Consider the following 19,759-nt stretch of genomic DNA (forward strand, 5'->3'; position numbering starts at 1 on the left):
TGATTCAAACTATTTTCACCGTAACAATTTATATTATAACAAAAAATATATTATTTAATGCTCGTGGCCACACATTAATCGCTATGTGGGTTAGATGAAATATTTTCTTTAGTCTTACTTTATAGATTTTCAAATATATTTTATTGAAAATATCTATAATTTTCGCAGTGATAAAGATGCAATTAGTAAAAATAAATCACATAAAAACCAAACAGAAAATATTCATATCCAATATTTCAATATTATAAGATGTTTCTGGGGAAAAAAAATAAAAAAAAGAGAGGCAATAGACTCTGGACAATCACGAATCCAACTAAATTACCAACGACTATAAGAAATAAGTGGAAGTAAACCAATATCTTCCGACGGTGGCTAAAATATAGCTAGAAATTGTGTTAGTCTTTTTATCATGTATATGCAGATTAGAAATATTGAGAGATTGAGGACTTGATCCTGTAGAATACAGGATAGTTGGCATTATCCATTTTCTCCAGTAACCCTTCCTACTCACCTATTCTACCTGCAAGAGTAAGAAAAAAATCGCCTAGATGAGTTAGAGACCACCACAAACTCTGAAAAGCAGCCTAAAATATAGAGTTGTTGTGTGTTCAAAGTCCCCACCTATGATAATAGTATCGCTAGAAACTACGTGTTTGTCTTTTCATCATGTATATGCAGACTAGAAATATTGAGAGAATGAGGACTTGATCCGTAGGAAACATGATGGTTGGAATTATCCATTTTCCAGTTACCCTTCCTCCTCACCTTTCCTCCCTGCAAGAGTAAGAAAAAAATCGCCTAGATAAGTTAGAAAGCACCGATGCTCTATCTAAAGTGCATGTTGTGGGATGAAATGTCTACAAAATACCCAAAGGATATAGATATATAGAACAAGACGGATGAGAAAGCTGAAAAGGGGATATTAACAGATTTTGCTCATAAGTTAATCTAATTTTTGGAGGATAGTATATAATGGATAAATACTAGTAAATCTAATTTTTGGAGGATAGTATATTAGCAAGTATATGATTTATTTGGGTGATATATTCTCCGAAATATCAAACTAAAACATGCTCCCACATTATTCTTATACTCAAAAATATCAAACTAAAACATGCTCGAAATATATAAATAAATCCATCTGTATAAATATATTTCAAAATATTTTATAACATTTTATTCTTGTTTAATTATGTGCTCGATATCTATCTAGTTTTCAAAAGTTGATCCGCAGCCAGCATGATTCCCATTTCCTTGGCATAATTGTACAACACTTAACATTGAATTATCTAGAAATCGAAAAATACCATGGATTGCCCCAATTTAGGCTATCTTCGATTAGTTTCAATTTGAGTAAAAAAATAAAAAACATATAATACATAATTATTTGAATTAATACAAAAATTAAATAAATTCAAAATTGAATTAAATGAATTGATATAATCAATGCAAACAATAATTAAAGTGATCATTTATTACAGTACACACACATATAATTAATTTTGATATCCTGCACACCTACCGTACACACTTTTGTGAGCACCGACGAGGTGTCACTCATCTATTGGATGTGATGAAATATAGAAAAATTACACATCGAATGGATGAGTGACACCTCATCGGTGCTCACAGAGGTGTGCACGTAGGTGTGCAGGATATCAAAATATATATATATATATATATATATATACATTATATATCATTTGTGTTTAAAATTTATTTATACAGTTTGTAATAAAAATTAAATAATCATAGTAACACAAATCATATCACAAATTAAATTGATTGATATAATCAATGTAAAAATTTTTAATTTAGTTTATATTTTCAATAAAGTTTAGTTTCAATTTGAATAAAAATATATAATATATAAATTATATTTGAATTAATATAAAAATGAATTAAATTCAAATTTGAACTAAATGAATTGATATAATCAATACAAACAATAATTGAAATTATCATTTATTGTAGTACATATATTTCAATATTAATGATATATCTTTTCTTTTTTAGAAATAACATTTTGACGGAAAATTAATATTTTTGGCAAAATATTAGTACTTGGTAAAAGGACATCGTAAAATGCACAATTGTATTTTAAAAAAACCACTAAAGAACCAGTTGTTTCCTCGTTCAATGATTTTACTTCTTAACCTATATTGCTCATTAAAGAAATTGAGGACTTGATCATGTAGAATACAAGAAGGTTGGCATTATCCATTTTCTCCAATTACCCTTCCTCCTCACCTTTTCTCCCTGCAAGAGTAAGAAAAAAAATCGCCTAGATGAGTTAGAAACCACCAATACTCTATCTAAAGTGCATGTCGTGGGATGAAATGTCTACAAAATACCCAAAGGATAACAAGTCTATAGATATATAGAACAAGTCGCATGAGAAAGCTGAAAAGGGGATATTAACAGATTTTGCTCATAAGTTAATCGCATATTCACTTGTTTTTTCAGTAAAATTTTGGACTACACTACTAGTAAAAGATTTACTATAAGAAAAGTGGTATTGCGAAGATCAAATATGCGATACATTTCACCTGTATTTCCACCACATTCGAAGCTCGCAAAGCATCCAATATAAGTTGGACATTGTCTGTCAGCTCCCTAATCTGAAAAATTGAGAATGTATAATATTAGTATTCATAGTTAAGTCTCATCGTAATAGGTGGCAAATCATTTAAAAAGTTTGATATGATCAGCCATAAAATATCCAGCTGCCTCTGTGACTATGATAAGAGGTTAAATGGCAGCACTAACAGTCGATTTGGTGTTTCAAATCATGGCAGGCAAGATTTTCAGCCAGAGATTTTGATCCGATCAGGCATCTCCAAATTCCACTCCAAAGACAACTTACATGAATAACTAACCCGTCCAAGCTACTTCATTCTCAAAATAGTATCATTGTTACCTAATGAAACCAACTAAAAAGAGTGTACCATGATTCTAATGTGCATTCTTGGTCATACAAATTTACCATTTCCATATCAATATAAATCTTCTGATAAACTCAAGCGTATTACAGTTAGATATCAATTGTCATTTTATTTCATCCAAGAATAATCTAACAAAACCGAAACATTTCAAAATTCTTAACCTATATTGCTCACTAAATTCCAATTAAAGAATCAAGCTTTTGATATTTTCAACTTTCTGATCTAGAGCCTCAAAATTTCTCTTCTATGTACCAACAATCAAAAAAGAATCGCAAGTTTAAGTTTAGATAAAATGGATAAAGAAATAAGCATAAGCAGGAAATTTTTCATTAATTTGACCGACTTACTTTCTTAAAGCTTGCTATTAAGTTTATGGGAACCCATCCATCCACATCCATTTTCTGGCGCAAATATGTGTCCTTCACCAAATTATCATCACTGCAAGATACATGTGAAAATCCAAGCGTTGATACCATGCGCAAATAGACAGCAATGAGCGGATGAATCATTTAGTATGCATAACAAAAATAACATACCAAAAATAATATCTATCTGTTTCACAATTTTGGAAGGCAAGTGAGGATCAGGTATGGGAGACGACATTGGTGCATATGGAAACATAGGCATGTGCCCGGGTGAACCTGGGTGGGGTCCAAGAGCAAAATACGTAAAAGATGAAGCATCTGCAAATTGAAACAAAATATAATTAGCACGCAAGATAATCTACAGAAGCAAGTATCTCAAAGCAGCAAACCTCACCATTGTAGAACACTGGGGGACCATAGGGCCGCGCACCCACAGGGGGAGGTGGAGGAATAAAAGGAGCACTTGAAACTGGACCACGTATGAAGGGCCGAGAGGCGACACTCTGCTGGGGTGCAAGGTTTACTCTGCTGCCAAAAGATTGATGGTTATAGCTCCAATCATCAATCCAACGTTCCTGGTATCGTTTGCTACCATGGCCATGATTAGAAGAACCATTCCCTTGAAGTTGCGGTCCACTGTTGTTCCTTCTAAAAGGACCACGCGGATGGTGTGGCTCATGCCCACTGTGAGATCCTCCTCTCTGTCCAACATCCCAACGTGTGTTGTCCCTAGGAGATACCCCCGAAGAGATGCTGGACTTCACTGGCTTAAAAGGAGACGCTTCAACCACAGAACTGTGTGAATTTGGTGCTTGAGAAAAGCTGCCGTTGGCTGTTATGTTTCTGTGACTTGTCCTGTCACCACCTAGCTCCGGAGAACACTGGCGGATAGGAGATTCATGGTTCGAAGCTGAATTTGTTGCTACTTCCTGTGAAGACCAAGAGTCAACTGACGTCCCCTATTATTCACAAAAAGAAAATTTCGTAAGGAAAGCAGTCTAACTTGTACGAAAACTTGATCATCGAGTTCATAATAGCACTAGAAGCATATATAATAAAACCCAAGCAACTAAGAACATCAGATAAATTGAACAGGTAGATTAAAAGGGCCAAAATATAGAGAACAACAATGACAGAAATAATAAACCTGTGACAGAATGATTGGTTCGTGAGAGAGTTCTTCAAGAGAATCAGTCGAACTCGAAGAAGCCTTCGTGGAAGCACGAGCTGATTTGGAGAAATCAGGCCAAGATGCTGTCCCCATCAAAGCACCAACCTGCGGAGCAACACCATTAGCAGGATTGTTCCAAACACACTTCTTGGTTACACCAACATTCTCACTTCCCTCAGCCTGACCATCCTCGGCCAAGAAACTAGCAGGTGGTGCGATTAATTGGTTTAGGAAAATTTCAGAAGGCAAAACGTGCTTCTGATCAGAGATACTCGAACATGAACAAGGCGACGCGAGCCGTGAATGGCGATCAATAACAGAATTTACAGATTGAACAGAGGCGGAGGAGTCAGAAGCAGTAGCCATTGCAGAAAACAAAAAAATAGGTCAGGCAACTGAACATCAAACCCACCAACACAATCGAATCGATTAAAGAAAACCCAAAAATTCCCACTCGAAATCGAAATCGCCTATCTCCGCCCGTTTTCTTGTTCGGAAGCAAATAAAAGTGCAGTGTTCTAGTCTCCCCGTATATATAGCAATGAAGCGGGGAATTAGTTTCCTACGACAAATATAATTACAGCTCGGATTTAATTAGGATATACGTATTTAGTATCAAGATAAAAAGATAAAGGTTAATTTTATTTATTTTATATCGGAACAAATAATATTTTATATCTCGAAAAAAAAAAAACAAGAAGTAAAATAATCGATATTTAAAATCCGATATCTTTTATTTATAAAACAAAGCCTATGTTTTTAAAAATCGAAAAATCTTTAATGATTTATAAGGTGATTTATATCAAGTTTTACTTTTAAAATTTTGACATATGGTGATGATATAATTTATCTCCAAATTATCATTAAGAAGATCTTATCTTTGTATTTCAAATTGTTTCACATTAACTTTTTGCTAGAAAATTTTGATAGAATTAAATAAAACTCAAATACAAGATTAGATAAGAAAACAAAAAACTTACTCTAAAATTACTAAAAAATAAATAATCTAAATAAGAATAAAATTTACTATTGTCATATTAATTTTTCCTAAAAAAATAGCCGATTTATCTTTAATACCATACTTTAAATAAATAATAATTAATGTATAACATAACTATACTTTCAAAAATATAGATAAGGATTGGATGTTCAAAATTTGAAAATATGGTGAGAATAAGAACATGAGTGTTACTTCTGTTCTTAGATAATATAGAGATTATAATTTGCTTTAATCATTCTAAATCAATTGACAAAAATATTCTTTTAATTAAATAAAAATCATGATAGAAATCTACGTTAAACTAAATAGATTTTTTTTGTCAATTGACATGTAATAATTGTTCTAAATAATTTATGTACTAATTGATTCAAGCCCAAAAAATTATTAGAAAAATTGGCTCTACAAGTATTTGTCACTAGTTCAACCCTAAGAATTATTATTATGGTCTGATTCATCTATGCACTGCTATCTAGAATATAGAGGTGATTTCAACATGTTCAAGAGTTGATTTTTGTCGTATAAGATTATTCATGGTACACACGTAGCATTTTGTTCTAAATATCACTTATTTTTTTGTGTTCCTGTTGATGATTGTATCTAATATTATTCTATCACATCTCATGCACATGTAAACGCCACAACATAACGAACTCTTATATCAACTAACAAATACTTCGTATTTGCTCTTATTTTATGAAAATGGCAAAACCGATTTTTTATAAGAGTGCATTTTATGTCATTATAAACTCATTTAAGTGTTCAATTTTCTATATAAGAAGAAATATCAAAGACATGTTTTCAGAAGTCCTCAATAAGCTCATCCATTTAAAAATTTAGCGGTGGTAATATTTTTATTAAATATTGTATATTTGTCCCGGAATCATGAAATACAAAACCTAAAGTGCCTCTTAAAACAAAATATAAACCGTACCGTTATCATAGCACAATTTTAGTACAAGGAAATGAATCCCTCTCTCTGTATTCTTAGGTAAATGAAAATGTTCTTTGTTTATGGAAAATCAATTTAAAATAGGAAAGGTTCAAAGTATATTCTAAGGGTGTGTTTGGTTGAGTGGATTAAACAATGATAGATTAATAGTCAAACACTTATCCAATATTTGGTTAAAATTTTAAGATGTTTTAATAATCATTTTGATCCGATTTAAGATCCAATTTTTTAGATAACTATTTGATTATTAATCTAACAAATCAAGTGAGATACACTATCAAAACTTAATAAATTACATTTTTCTCCTCTTATTTCTTAGAGTGTTAAGTTATTTATTGAATAAAGTGAGTCTTATGTGAGACCGTCTCACGGATCTTAATCTGTGAGACGGGTCAACCCTACTCATATTCACAATAAAAGTAATACTCTTAGCATAAAAATAATACTTTTTCATGGATGACCCAAATAGAGATCCGTCTCAAAAAACGACCCATGAGACCGTCTCACACAAGTTTTTGCCTTGAATAAAAAATTTATTTTAGAATGTTGTACGTTAGATGTCGATCCTGATATTTAATATATATTATTATTTAATTTGATTTAAACTTTAAAAAATATAAAGATATATTTTTATTTTGAAAAAAATAATTTATTTGATATATTTTAATAAAATTAAAAACTAAATTTTAATGTTGGTTATGCTTATCAATAATATTTTTATTTTTATTATATTTAATTTTATGATATTTACACATATTAATTCAAGATTATTAATATCGTCATTATTAACATTATTATTATTATTATCTAATATTATGTATTGCTTTGAGCACAACAAATAAGTAAACTTAACAAGGGTATAATATTAAATTTATTAATACGCAAAAACTTGTGTGAGACGGTCTCACGGGTCGTATTTGTGAGACGGATCTCTTATTTGGGTTACCCATGAAAAAGTATTACTTTTTATGCTAAGAGTATTACTTTTTATTGTGAATATGGGTAGAGTTGACCCGTCTCACGGATTATGATCCGTGGGACGGTCTCACATGAGACTCACTCAATATTTAAAAGCTAATCACATATTCAAAATGTTGAACCAAACAATCTTAATAGTATCACATAATGTTTGATTATCTATAGCATAATTAATCATTTATTTATCTCATCACTTGTACCAAACACACCCTAATAGAATAAGAAAACATGAAATGAAATAAATATTTTAAAGATTCGTCTTGTCTTATTAACCAGTTGAAATCGACTACTGTGTTAGATCTATTGTCCCTACTAATGCACTAGCACATTATAATCGGTTGGGAGAATTCAGAATCGATTGGGCAATATCTTTGTTAGATGACTTCCGAAGAAGTTTTTTTTTTGAAAACCTCTTTCTCCAAATCCACTAAGATTGGACGTTGATGCAGGATTTGATGTATCCTGGAACCAGTTCGACGTTGGTGCAGTAGTTGGTGATCCACAGGATGTTTTAGACTGTTCAAACAGTAATTCAACGATCAAGATGATATTTAAGTTCTAGAAGTTCAACCACTTATTGATTCGGCGGATTTCCTATGACAACAGAATCTTTAGGCCCCAAAATTCACAAGCACCTAAACTGACTAGAAAAATTTCACCAGGCGGGCCTACTCCAAATCTCCAGAAACTATACCAAAAGCAATCATGCCAATGTTCTAGCTATACACATATATGGAACAAAAATAATACCAGAAAACAGCAAAAATCAACGAAGATTGTTTTGCGCAACCGCTTGGCACAGTTCATCCTCGTAGAATAGGGCTCTATTAGAAGCCAAGGATTTGCAGACAGGTTTCGGCAAAAAGGATGGCACCAAACATTTTGAAGAAAATGGGGATTCTTGGAAGAGAACAGCTGCAATTTGGCGCATCTCAGTGCATTTTAGACGAGAAGGGGGACGAGGGCCATGCTTAGGTGCCTTGGGTGAGTGAGGACTGCCAATCCACACTCCTTTTCCACCTCCCTTGCTGCAAATGGTTCCAATATGTTTCAACATTTTTTGTTTGCAGTAGACTTCTTAAGTACAAACACATATTGGAACCATTTGGTTTGAGTGGTTGTAGATTCAATTTCTTGATTTTGGTTTGATCGTACGCTTCTAATGCAGGTGGGTTATCACGATTCAAGGGGTTTGGTGGTTTCACCCACCCCATAATTATAATGTGTTTTTTCCTTAACATTGATTTGTTCTCCCGTGGTTTTTATTGTTTTAGGGTTTAGGTTTTTGCTATGTCCCGCAAATTGGGGGTTTTCAGCATATTTGGGGATTTAGAACATTTAAAGAAATTATAATTTTAGGCTATGTTTGGACCTTGGGTGACAGAGAATGTGAAGAAAACCATCATTCATACTGAGAACCCCAAGGATGCAGTTTTCATTTTCTTTGTGATTGTGTGGTGTAGGATTTTGGATGTGAATTTTGTGCTGTATAGGTTTTTGGAGTTGATTAAAGGTGATTTTTCAATCACCTTATGATTATTTTTTTCAGAAACGTCTCACGCAGCGACTACCGAATTTTAGAGGGATGTTGATCTTTAGTAGTACTTTCTCTCGAATTATTCTTTATGCTAATGAAGGAGCTGTCCCTGCTATGCAGTTGGTACCATATTGGGAGCAATGACTGGAGCGCTTATTGGCCAAGAGACAGAAAGTGGATTTGTTAGAGGGGCTTCGGTTGGTGCCATATCCGGTGCTGTTTACTCCATCGAAGTCTTTGAATCATCACTTTTTGTGGCAGTCCGATGAATCTGGGATACAGTGTCTCCTGTATTTGGTAAGTCTTATCTATTGAATGGATTAATAATCTTGAGTCAATACTATTCAATTGCAGACGTGATAATTCTGGCATTCAATCTTCGAGATTTATAGCATGTTTAGTAATCTGATTGAGTTTGGAGCTAATAATCTGACTGTACAGATTGATGTGATAGTGAGCCTTCTAAGTGGCAGACTTGTCCGCGAGCGTATTGGTCCAGCTATGCTAAGTGCCGTGCAAAGTCAGGTATTATGCTGCTCGATTGCTTTTCTTTGAAATAGGGATGACAGTATTTTTACTTTTTTGACTTTAGAATTTTTCTTCGTTAATCAGATGGAACATGTAGAAACAACATTTGAAGACGTTCCCGACATTTTTGACACCGGTGGGGCAAATGGTTTGTTAGTAGACACAGTTGAAAAGTTCCCAGATATATACTCTTGCTAATATACTATCCTCCAAAAATTAGATTTACTAGTGTTTATCCATTATATATATAACTTCAAAATATCGTACTCAGCTCAAAATCAAAACGTAGTAAACTAATTTTAAGTATGATTCAAACTATTTCATCGTAACAATTTATTTATAACAAAAAATATTATTTAATGCTTGTGGCAACACATTAAACGGTATATCGGTTAGATTAAATATTTTCTTTAGTCTTACTTTATAGATTTTCAAAGATATTTTATTGAAAATGTCTATAATTTTTGCAGTGATAAAGATGCAATTAGTAAAAATAATCACATTAAAAACACATTTTTTCATACTGCAATTCAATTTTTATAATATATATATATATATATATATATATCAAAACATTTTTTCATACGCATAAAGTCTCAACTAAAATAAAACATTATCCTGTCATCAAATATTAAGTATCAACCAAAAACCAAACAGAAAATATTCATCCAATATTTCAATATAATATAAGATGTTTCTGGGGAAAAAAAAGAGAGAGAGGTAATAGACTCGAGACAATCACGAATCCAACTAAATTACCAACGACTATAAGAAATAAGTGGAAGTTAACCAAAATCTTCAGACGGTGACTAAATGAAGAAAGGAAGAACAGAAAAACTTTTAGCAAACCAAATCTAGTAAACATTCTCTATCCAAAAATCCATGATTAGGGGGACTAAAATGTAGAAAACAAAAAAAATGTGCCGATGTTTCAAGATAGCCGTTGATGACTTCACCGCACAAGCTCGGAAAAGCAGCCTAAAATATAGAGTTGTTGTATGTTCAAAGTCCCCACCTATGTATCGTTAAAAACTATGTGTTTGTCTTTTCATCATGTATATGCAGACTAGAAATATTGAGAGATTGAGAACTTGATCATGTAGGATACAAGATGGTTAACATTATCTATTTTCTACAGTTACCCTTCCTCCTCACCTTTTCTCCCTGCAAGAGTAAGAAAAAAATCGTCTAGATGAGTTAGAGACCACCACAAGCTCGAAAAAAAGCCTAAAATAGAGTTGTTGTGTGTTCAAAGTCCCCACCTATGATAATAGTATCGCTAGAAACTACGTGTTTTCTTTTCATCATGTATATGCAAACTAGAATATTGAGAGATTGAGGACTTGATCCTATAGGATACATGATGGTTGGCATTATCCATTTTCTCCAGTTACCCTTCCTCCTCACCTTTTCTCCCTGCAAGAGTAAGAAAAAAAATCGCCTAGATGAGTTAGAGACCACCACAAGCTCGGAAAAGCAGCCTAATAGAGTTGTTGTGTGTTCAAAGTCCCCACCTATGATAATAATATCACTAGAAACTACGTGTTTGTCTTTTCATCATTAATATGCATACTAGAAATATTGAGAGATCGAGGACTTGATCCTGTAGGATACATGATGGTTGGCATTATCCATTTTCTCCGGTTACCCTTCCTTCTCACTTTTTCTCCCTGCAAGAGTAAGAAACAAAATCACCTAGATGAGTTAGAGACCACCAATACTCTATCTAAAGTGCATGTCGTGGGCTGAAATGTCTACAAAATACCCAAAGGATAACAAGTATATATATATAGATAAGGCGCGTGAGAAAACTGAAAAGGGGACATTAACAGATTTTGCTCGTAAGTTAATAGCATATTCACTTGTTTTTTCAGTAAAATTTTGGACTACACTACGTAAAAGATTAACTATTAGAAAAGTGGTATTACGAAGATCAAACATGTTAATCATTCACCTGTATTTCCACCACATTCGAAGCTCGCAAAGCATCCAGTATAAGTTGGACATTCTGTCAGCTCCCTAATCTGAAAAATTAAGAATGTATAATATTAGTATTCATAGCTAAGTCTCATCTTAATAGGTGGCAAATCATTTAAACAGTTCGATATGATCAGCCATAAAATATCCAGCTGCCTCTGTCACTATGATAAGAGGTTAAATGGCAGCACAACCATCCTGTATCCTACAGGATCAGGTTCTCAATCTCTCAATATTTCTAGTCTGCATATACATGATGAAAACAAACATAGTTTCTAGCGATACATAAGTGAGGACTTTGAACATACAAAAACTCTATATTTTAGGCTGCTTTTCCGAGCTTGTGCGGTGAAGTCATCAACGGCTATCTTGGCACATCGGCACAGTTTTTTTGTTTTCTACATTTTAGTCCCCCTAATAATGGATTTTTAGATAGAGAAGGTTTACTAGATTTGGTTTGCTAAAAGTTTTTCTATTCTTCTTTTCTTCATATAGCCACCGTCTGAAAATTTTGGTTAACTTCGACTTATTTCTAGTCGTTGCTAATTTAGTTGGATTCGTGATTGTCCCGAGTTTATTACCTCTCTTTTTTTTTTTCAGAAACATCTTATATTATATTGAAATATTGGATATGAATTTTTTCTGTTGGGTTTTTGGTTGATACTTAATATTCTGATAACATGATAAGGTTCTTTATTTTAGTTGAGACTTTATGCTTAGAGAAAAATGCTTGGATATATTATAGATATATAGATATATATATATATATATTATAAAAATTGAATTGTGGTATGAATAAAATATGTTTTTTATGTGATTTATTTTTACTAATTGCATCATTACCACTGCAAAAATTATAGATATTTTCAATAAAATATCTTTGAAAATCTATAAAGTAAGACTAAAGAAAATATTTCATCTAACCCATATAGTGTTTAATGTGTGGACACGAGCATTTGAATAATATTTTTTTGTTATAATATAAATTGTTACGTTGAAAATAATTTGAATCATACTTAAAATTAGTTTACTACGTTTTGGTTTTAAGATGAGTATGATATTTTTGAAATTATATATATAATGGATAAATACTAGTAAATCTAATTTTTGGAGGAGTATATTAGCAAGAGTATATGATTTATTGGGTGATATTCTCCGAAATATCAAACAATAAACATGCTCCCATTATTCTTATACTCAAAAATCAAACTAAAACATGCTCGAAATATATAAATAAATCCATCTGTATAAATATATTTCAAAATATTTTATAACATTTTATTCTTGTTTAATTATGTGCTCGATATCTATCTAGTTTTCAAAAGTTGATCCACAGCCAGCATGATTCCCATTTCCTTGGAATAATTGTACAACACTTAACATTGAATTATCTAGAAATCGAAAAATACCATGGATTGCCCCAATTTAGGCTATATTCGATTAGTTTCAATTTGAGTAAAAAAATAAAAAACATATAATACATAAATTACATTTGAATTAATACAAAAATTAAATAAATTCAAAATTGAATTAAATGAATTGATATAATCAATGCAAACAATAATTAAAGTGGTCATTTATTACAGTACACACACACATATAATTAATTTTGATATCCTGCACACCTACCGTACACACTTTTCTGAGCACCGATGGTGTCACTCATCTATTGGATGTGATGAAATATAGAAAATTACGCATCGAATGGATGATGATATATATATATATATAAATTGCAATCATTTTGTTTAAAATTTATTTATACAGTTTGTAATAAAAATTAAATATCATAGTAACACAAATCATATCACAAATTAAATTGATTGATATAATCAATGTAAAAAATTTTTAATTTAGTTTATATTTTCAATAAAGTTTTTTCAATTTGAATAAAAAAATAATAAAAATATATAATATAATTATATTTTAATTAATATAAAATGAATTAAATTCAAATTTGAACTAAATGATTGATATAATCAATACAAACAATAATTGAAATTATCATTTATTGTAGTACATATATTTCAATATTAATGATATATCTTTTCTTTTTTAGAAAAACATTTTGACGGGAAATTAATATTTTTGGCAAAATATTAGAGTACTTGGTAAAAGGACATCGTAAAATGCACAATTGTATTTTAAAAAACCACTAAAGAACCAGTTGTTTCCTCGTTCAATGATTTTCTTCTTAACCTATATTGCTCATTAAAGAAATTGAGGACTTGATCATGTAGAATACAAGAAGGTTGGCATTATCCATTTTCTCCAATTACCCTTCCTCCTCACCTTTTCTCCCTGCAAGAGTAAGAAAAAAAATCGCCTAGATGAGTTAGAAACCACCAATACTCTATCTAAAGTGCATGTCGTGGGATGAAATGTCTACAAAATACCCAAAGGATAACAAGTCTATAGATTATAGAACAAGTCGCATGAGAAAGCTGAAAAGGGGATATTAACAGATTTTGCTCATAAGTTAATCGCATATTCACTTGTTTTTTCAGTAAAATTTTGGACTACACTACTAGTAAAAGATTTACTATAAGAAAAGTGGTATTGCGAAGATCAAATATGCGATACATTTCACCTGTATTTCCACCACATTCGAAGCTCGCAAAGCATCCAATATAAGTTGGACATTGTCTGTCAGCTCCCTAATCTGAAAAATTGAGAATGTATAATATTAGTATTCATAGTTAAGTCTCATCGTAATAGGTGGCAAATCATTTAAAAAGTTTGATATGATCAGCCATAAAATATCCAGCTGCCTCTGTGACTATGATAAGAGGTTAAATGGCAGCACTAACAGTTTTGGTGTTTCAAATCATGGCAGGCAAGATTTTCAGCCAGAGATGATTTTGATCCGATCAGGCATCTCCAAATTCCACTCCAAAGACAACTTACATGAATAACTAACCCGTCCAAGCTACTTCATTCTCAAAATAGTATCATTGTTACCTAATGAAACCAACTAAAAAGAGTGTACCATGATTCTAATGTGCATTCTTGGTCATACAAATTTACCATTTCCATATCAATATAAATCTTCTGATAAACTCAAGCGTATTACAGTTAGATATCAATTGTCATTTTATTTCATCCAAGAATATCTAACAAAACCGAAACATTTCAAAATTCTTAACCTATATTGCTCACTAAATTCCAATTAAAGAATCAAGCTTTTGATATTTTCAACTTTCTGATCTAGAGCCTCAAAATTTCTCTTCTATGTACCAACAATCAAAAAAGAATCGCAAGTTTAAGTTTAGATAAAATGGATAAAGAAATAAGCATAAGCAGGAAATTTTTCATTAATTTGACCGACTTACTTTCTTAAAGCTTGCTATTAAGTTTATGGGAACCCATCCATCCACATCCATTTTCTGGCGCAAATATGTGTCCTTCACCAAATTATCATCACTGCAAGATACATGTGAAAATCCAAGCGTTGATACCATGCGCAAATAGACAGCAATGAGCGGATGAATCATTTAGTATGCATAACAAAAATAACATACCAAATAATAATCTATCTGTTTCACAATTTTGGAAGGCAAGTGAGGATCAGGTATGGGAGACGACATTGGTGCATATGGAAACATAGGCATGTGCCCGGGTGAACCTGGGTGGGGTCCAAGAGCAAAATACGTAAAAGATGAAGCATCTGCAAATTGAAACAAAATATAATTAGCACGCAAGATAATCTACAGAAGCAAGTATCTCAAAGCAGCAAACCTCACCATTGTAGAACACTGGGGACCATAGGGCCGCGCACCCACAGGGGGAGGTGGAGGAATAAAAGGAGCACTTGAAACTGGACCACGTATGAAGGGCCGAGAGGCGACACTCTGCTGGGGTGCAAGGTTTACTCTGCTGCCAAAAGATTGATGGTTATAGCTCCAATCATCAATCCAACGTTCCTGGTATCGTTTGCTACCATGGCCATGATTAGAAGAACCATTCCCTTGAAGTTGCGGTCCACTGTTGTTCCTTCTAAAAGGACCACGCGGATGGTGTGGCTCATGCCCACTGTGAGATCCTCCTCTCTGTCCAACATCCCAACGTGTGTTGTCCCTAGGAGATACCCCCGAAGAGATGCTGGACTTCACTGGCTTAAAAGGAGACGCTTCAACCACAGAACTGTGTGAATTTGGTGCTTGAGAAAAGCTGCCGTTGGCTGTTATGTTTCTGTGACTTGTCCTGTCACCACCTAGCTCCGGAGAACACTGGCGGATAGGAATTCATGGTTCGAAGCTGAATTTGTTGCTACTTCCTGTGAAGACCAAGAGTCAACTGACGTCCCCTATTATTCACAAAAAGAAAATTTCGTAAGGAAAGCAGTCTAACTTGTACGAAAACTTGATCATCGAGTTCATAATAGCACTAGAAGCATATATAATAAACCCAAGCAACTAAGAACATCAGATAAATTGAACAGGTAGATTAAAAGGGCCAAAATATAGAGAACAACAATGACAGAAATAAAACCTGTGACAGAATGATTGGTTCGTGAGAGAGTTCTTCAAGAGAATCAGTCGAACTCGAAGAAGCCTTCGTGGAAGCACGAGCTGATTTGGAGAAATCAGGCCAAGATGCTGTCCCCATCAAAGCACCAACCTGCGGAGCAACACCATTAGCAGGATTGTTCCAAACACACTTCTTGGTTACACCAACATTCTCACTTCCCTCAGCCTGACCATCCTCGGCCAAGAAACTAGCAGGTGGTGCGATTAATTGGTTTAGGAAAATTTCAGAAGGCAAAACGTGCTTCTGATCAGAGATACTCGAACATGAACAAGGCGACGCGAGCCGTGAATGGCGATCAATAACAGAATTTACAGATTGAACAGAGGCGGAGGAGTCAGAAGCAGTAGCCATTGCAGAAACAAAAAAATAGGTCAGGCAACTGAACATCAAACCCACCAACACAATCGAATCGATTAAAGAAAACCCAAAAATTCCCACTCGAAATCGAAATCGCCTATCTCCGCCCGTTTTCTTGTTCGGAAGCAAATAAAAGTGCAGTGTTCTAGTCTCCCCGCATATATATAGAGCAATGAAGCGGGGAATTAGTTTCCTACGACAAATATAATTACAGCTCGGATTTAATTAGGATATACGTATTTAGTATCAAGATAAAAAATAAAGGTTAATTTTATTTATTTATATCGGAACAAATAATATTTTATATCTCGAAAAAAAAAAACAAAGAAGTAAAATAATCGATATTTAAAATCCGATATCTTTTTTATAAAAACAAAGCCTATGTTTTTAAAAATCGAAAAATCTTTAATGATTTATAAGGTGATTTATATCAAGTTTTACTTTTAAAATTTTGACATATGGTGATGATATAATTTATCTCCAAATTATCATTAAGAAGATCTTATCTTTGTATTTCAAATTGTTTCACATTAACTTTTTGCTAGAAAATTTTGATAGAATTAAATAAAACTCAAATACAAGATTAGATAAAAACAAAAAACTTACTCTAAAATTACTAAAAAAATAATAATCTAAATAAGAATAAAATATTTACTATTGTCATATTAATTTTTTCCTAAAAAAATAGCCGATTTATCTTTAATACCATACTTTAAATATAATAATTAATGTATAACATAACTATACTTTCAAAAATATAGATAAGGATTGGATGTTCAAAATTTGAAAATATGGTGAGAATAAGAACATGAGTGTTACTTCTGTTCTTAGATAATATAGAGATTATAATTTGCTTTAATCATTCTAAATCAATTGACAAAAATATTCTTTTAATTAAATAAAAATCATGATAGAAATCTACGTTAAACTAAATAGATTTTTTTTCAATTGACATGTAATAATTGTTCTAAATAATTTATGTACTAATTGATTCAAGCCCAAAAAATTATTAGAAAAAATTGGCTCTACAAGTATTTGTCACTAGTTCAACCCTAAGAATTATTATTATGGTCTGATTCATCTATGCACTGCTATCTAGAATATAGAGGTGATTTCAACATGTTCAAGAGTTGATTTTTGTCGTATAAGATTATTCATGGTACACACGTAGCATTTTGTTCTAAATATCACTTATTTTTTTGTTCCTGTTGATGATTGTATCTAATATTATTCTATCACATCTCATGCACATGTAAACGCCACAACATAACGAACTCTTATATCAACTAACAAATACTTCGTATTTGCTCTTATTTTATGAAAATGGCAAAACCGATTTTTATAAGAGTGCATTTTATGTCATTATAAACTCATTTAAGTGTTCAATTTTCTATATAAGAAAATATCAAAGACATGTTTTCAGAAGTCCTCAATAAGCTCATCCATTTAAAAATTAGCGGTGGTAATATTTTTATTAAATATTGTATATTTGTCCCGGAATCATGAAATACAAAACCTAAAGTGCCTCTTAAAACAAAATATAAACCGTACCGTTATCATAGCACAATTTTAGTACAAGGAAATGAATCCCTCTCTCTGTATTCTTAGGTAAATGAAAATGTTCTTTGTTTATGGAAAATCAATTTAAAATAGGAAAGGTTCAAAGTATATTCTAAGGGTGTGTTTGGTTGAGTGGATTAAACAATGATAGATTAATAGTCAAACACTTATCCAATATTTTTAAAATTTTAAGATGTTTTAATAATCATTTTGATCCGATTTAAGATCCAATTTTTTAGATAACTATTTGATTATTAATCTAACAATCAAGTGAGATACACTATCAAAACTTAATAAATTACATTTTTCTCCTCTTATTTCTTAGAGTGTTAATTATTTATTGAATAAAGAGTGAGTCTTATGTGAGACCGTCTCACGGATCTTAATCTGTGAGACGGGTCAACCCTACTCATATTCACAATAAAAGTAATACTCTTAGCATAAAAAATAATACTTTTTCATGGATGACCCAAATAGAGATCCGTCTCAAAAATACGACCCATGAGACCGTCTCACACAAGTTTTTGCCTTGAATAAAAATTTATTTTAGAATGTTGTACGTTAGATGTCGATCCTGATATTTAATATATATCATTATTATTTAATTTGATTTAAACTTTAAAAAATATAAAGATATATTTTTATTTTGAAAAAATAATTTATTTGATATATTTTAATAAATAATAAAAACTAAATTTTAATGTTGGTTATGCTTATCAATAATATTTTTATTTTTATTATATTTAATTTTATGATATTTACACATATAATTCAAAGATTATTAATATCGTCATTATTAACATTATTATTATTATTATCTAATATTATGTATTGCTTTGAGCACAACAAATAAGTAAACTTAACAAGGGTATAATATTAAATTTATTAATACGCAAAAACTTGTGTGAGACGGTCTCACGGGTCGTATTTGTGAGACGGATCTCTTATTTGGGTTACCCATGAAAAGTATTACTTTTATGCTAAGAGTATTACTTTTTATGCTAAGAGTATACTTTTTATTGTGAAATGGAGAGTTGACCCGTCTCACGGATTATGATCCGTGGGACGGTCTCACATGAGACTCACTCAATATTTAAAAGCTAATCACATATTCAAAATGTTGAACCAAACAATCTTAATAGTATCACATAATGTTTGATTATCTATAGCATAATTAATCATTTATTCTCATCACTTGTACCAAACACCCCTAATAGAATAAGAAAACATGAAATGAAATAAATATTTTAAAGATTCGTCTTGTCTTATTAACCAGTTGAAATCGACTACTGTGTTAGATCTATTGTCCCTACTAATGCACTAGCACATTATAATCGGTTGGGAGAATTCAGAATCGATTGGGCAATATCTTTGTTAGATGACTTCCGAAGAAGTTTTTTTGTTTGAAAACCTCTTTCTCCAAATCCACTAAGATTGGACGTTGATGCAGGATTTGATGTATCCTGGAACCAGTTCGACGTTGGTGCAGTAGTTGGTGATCCACAGGGTGTTTTAGACTGTTCAAACAGTAATTCAACGGTCAAGATATATTTAAGTTCTAGAAGTTCAACCACTTATTGATTCGGCGGATTTCCTATGACAACAGAATCTTTAGGCCCCAAAATTCACAAGCACCTAAACTGACTAGAAAAATTTCACCAGGCGGGCCTACTCCAAATCTCCAGAAACTATACCAAAAGCAATCATGCCAATGTTCTAGCTATACACATATATGGAACAAAAATAATACCAGAAAACAGCAAAAATCAACGAAGATTGTTTTGCGCAACCGCTTGGCACAGTTCATCCTCGTAGAATAGGGCTCTATTAGAAGCCAAGGATTTGCAGACAGGTTTCGGCAA

The 19,759-nt window shown here is 32.1% G+C and overlaps 2 protein-coding genes and 1 long non-coding RNA gene across 3 annotated transcripts; 1 reads left to right on the forward strand and 2 right to left on the reverse strand.

The window, feature by feature from the left end:
• Window positions 1-511: 511 nt before the first annotated feature.
• LOC142534514 (la-related protein 1C-like) lies at window positions 512-4,847 on the reverse strand (the record flags this gene model as incomplete). Its single annotated transcript, XM_075641378.1, has 8 exons — window positions 4,458-4,847; window positions 3,705-4,269; window positions 3,478-3,628; window positions 3,293-3,383; window positions 2,550-2,621; window positions 2,251-2,259; window positions 681-774; window positions 512-520 (listed from the first exon to the last, which is right to left on the reverse strand). Coding segments are annotated over exons 1-8 (1,381 nt in total), but the record flags the coding sequence as incomplete, so codon positions are not given.
• A 4,333-nt stretch (window positions 4,848-9,180) lies between these two features.
• Window positions 9,181-9,713, forward strand: LOC142534513 (uncharacterized). The gene is made up of 3 exons (XR_012817076.1): window positions 9,181-9,242; window positions 9,387-9,470; window positions 9,558-9,713. It is a non-coding gene; the product is annotated as an uncharacterized LOC142534513 (long non-coding RNA).
• Window positions 9,714-11,117: 1,404 nt separating this feature from the next.
• On the reverse strand, window positions 11,118-16,331 carry LOC142534508 (la-related protein 1C-like). Its single transcript, XM_075641375.1, has 8 exons — window positions 15,942-16,331; window positions 15,229-15,679; window positions 14,972-15,117; window positions 14,783-14,854; window positions 14,041-14,112; window positions 13,743-13,751; window positions 11,428-11,497; window positions 11,118-11,143 (listed from the first exon to the last, which is right to left on the reverse strand). The coding sequence occupies exons 1-8, from the start codon at window positions 16,329-16,331 to the stop codon at window positions 11,118-11,120; spliced, it is 1,236 nt and encodes a 411-aa protein (XP_075497490.1).
• Window positions 16,332-19,759: the final 3,428 nt, after the last annotated feature.

The sequence above is a fragment of the Primulina tabacum genome, unplaced genomic scaffold (assembly GCF_025594145.1).
Source record: "Primulina tabacum isolate GXHZ01 unplaced genomic scaffold, ASM2559414v2 Contig557, whole genome shotgun sequence".
In the NCBI taxonomy this organism is placed as follows: domain Eukaryota; kingdom Viridiplantae; phylum Streptophyta; class Magnoliopsida; order Lamiales; family Gesneriaceae; genus Primulina; species Primulina tabacum.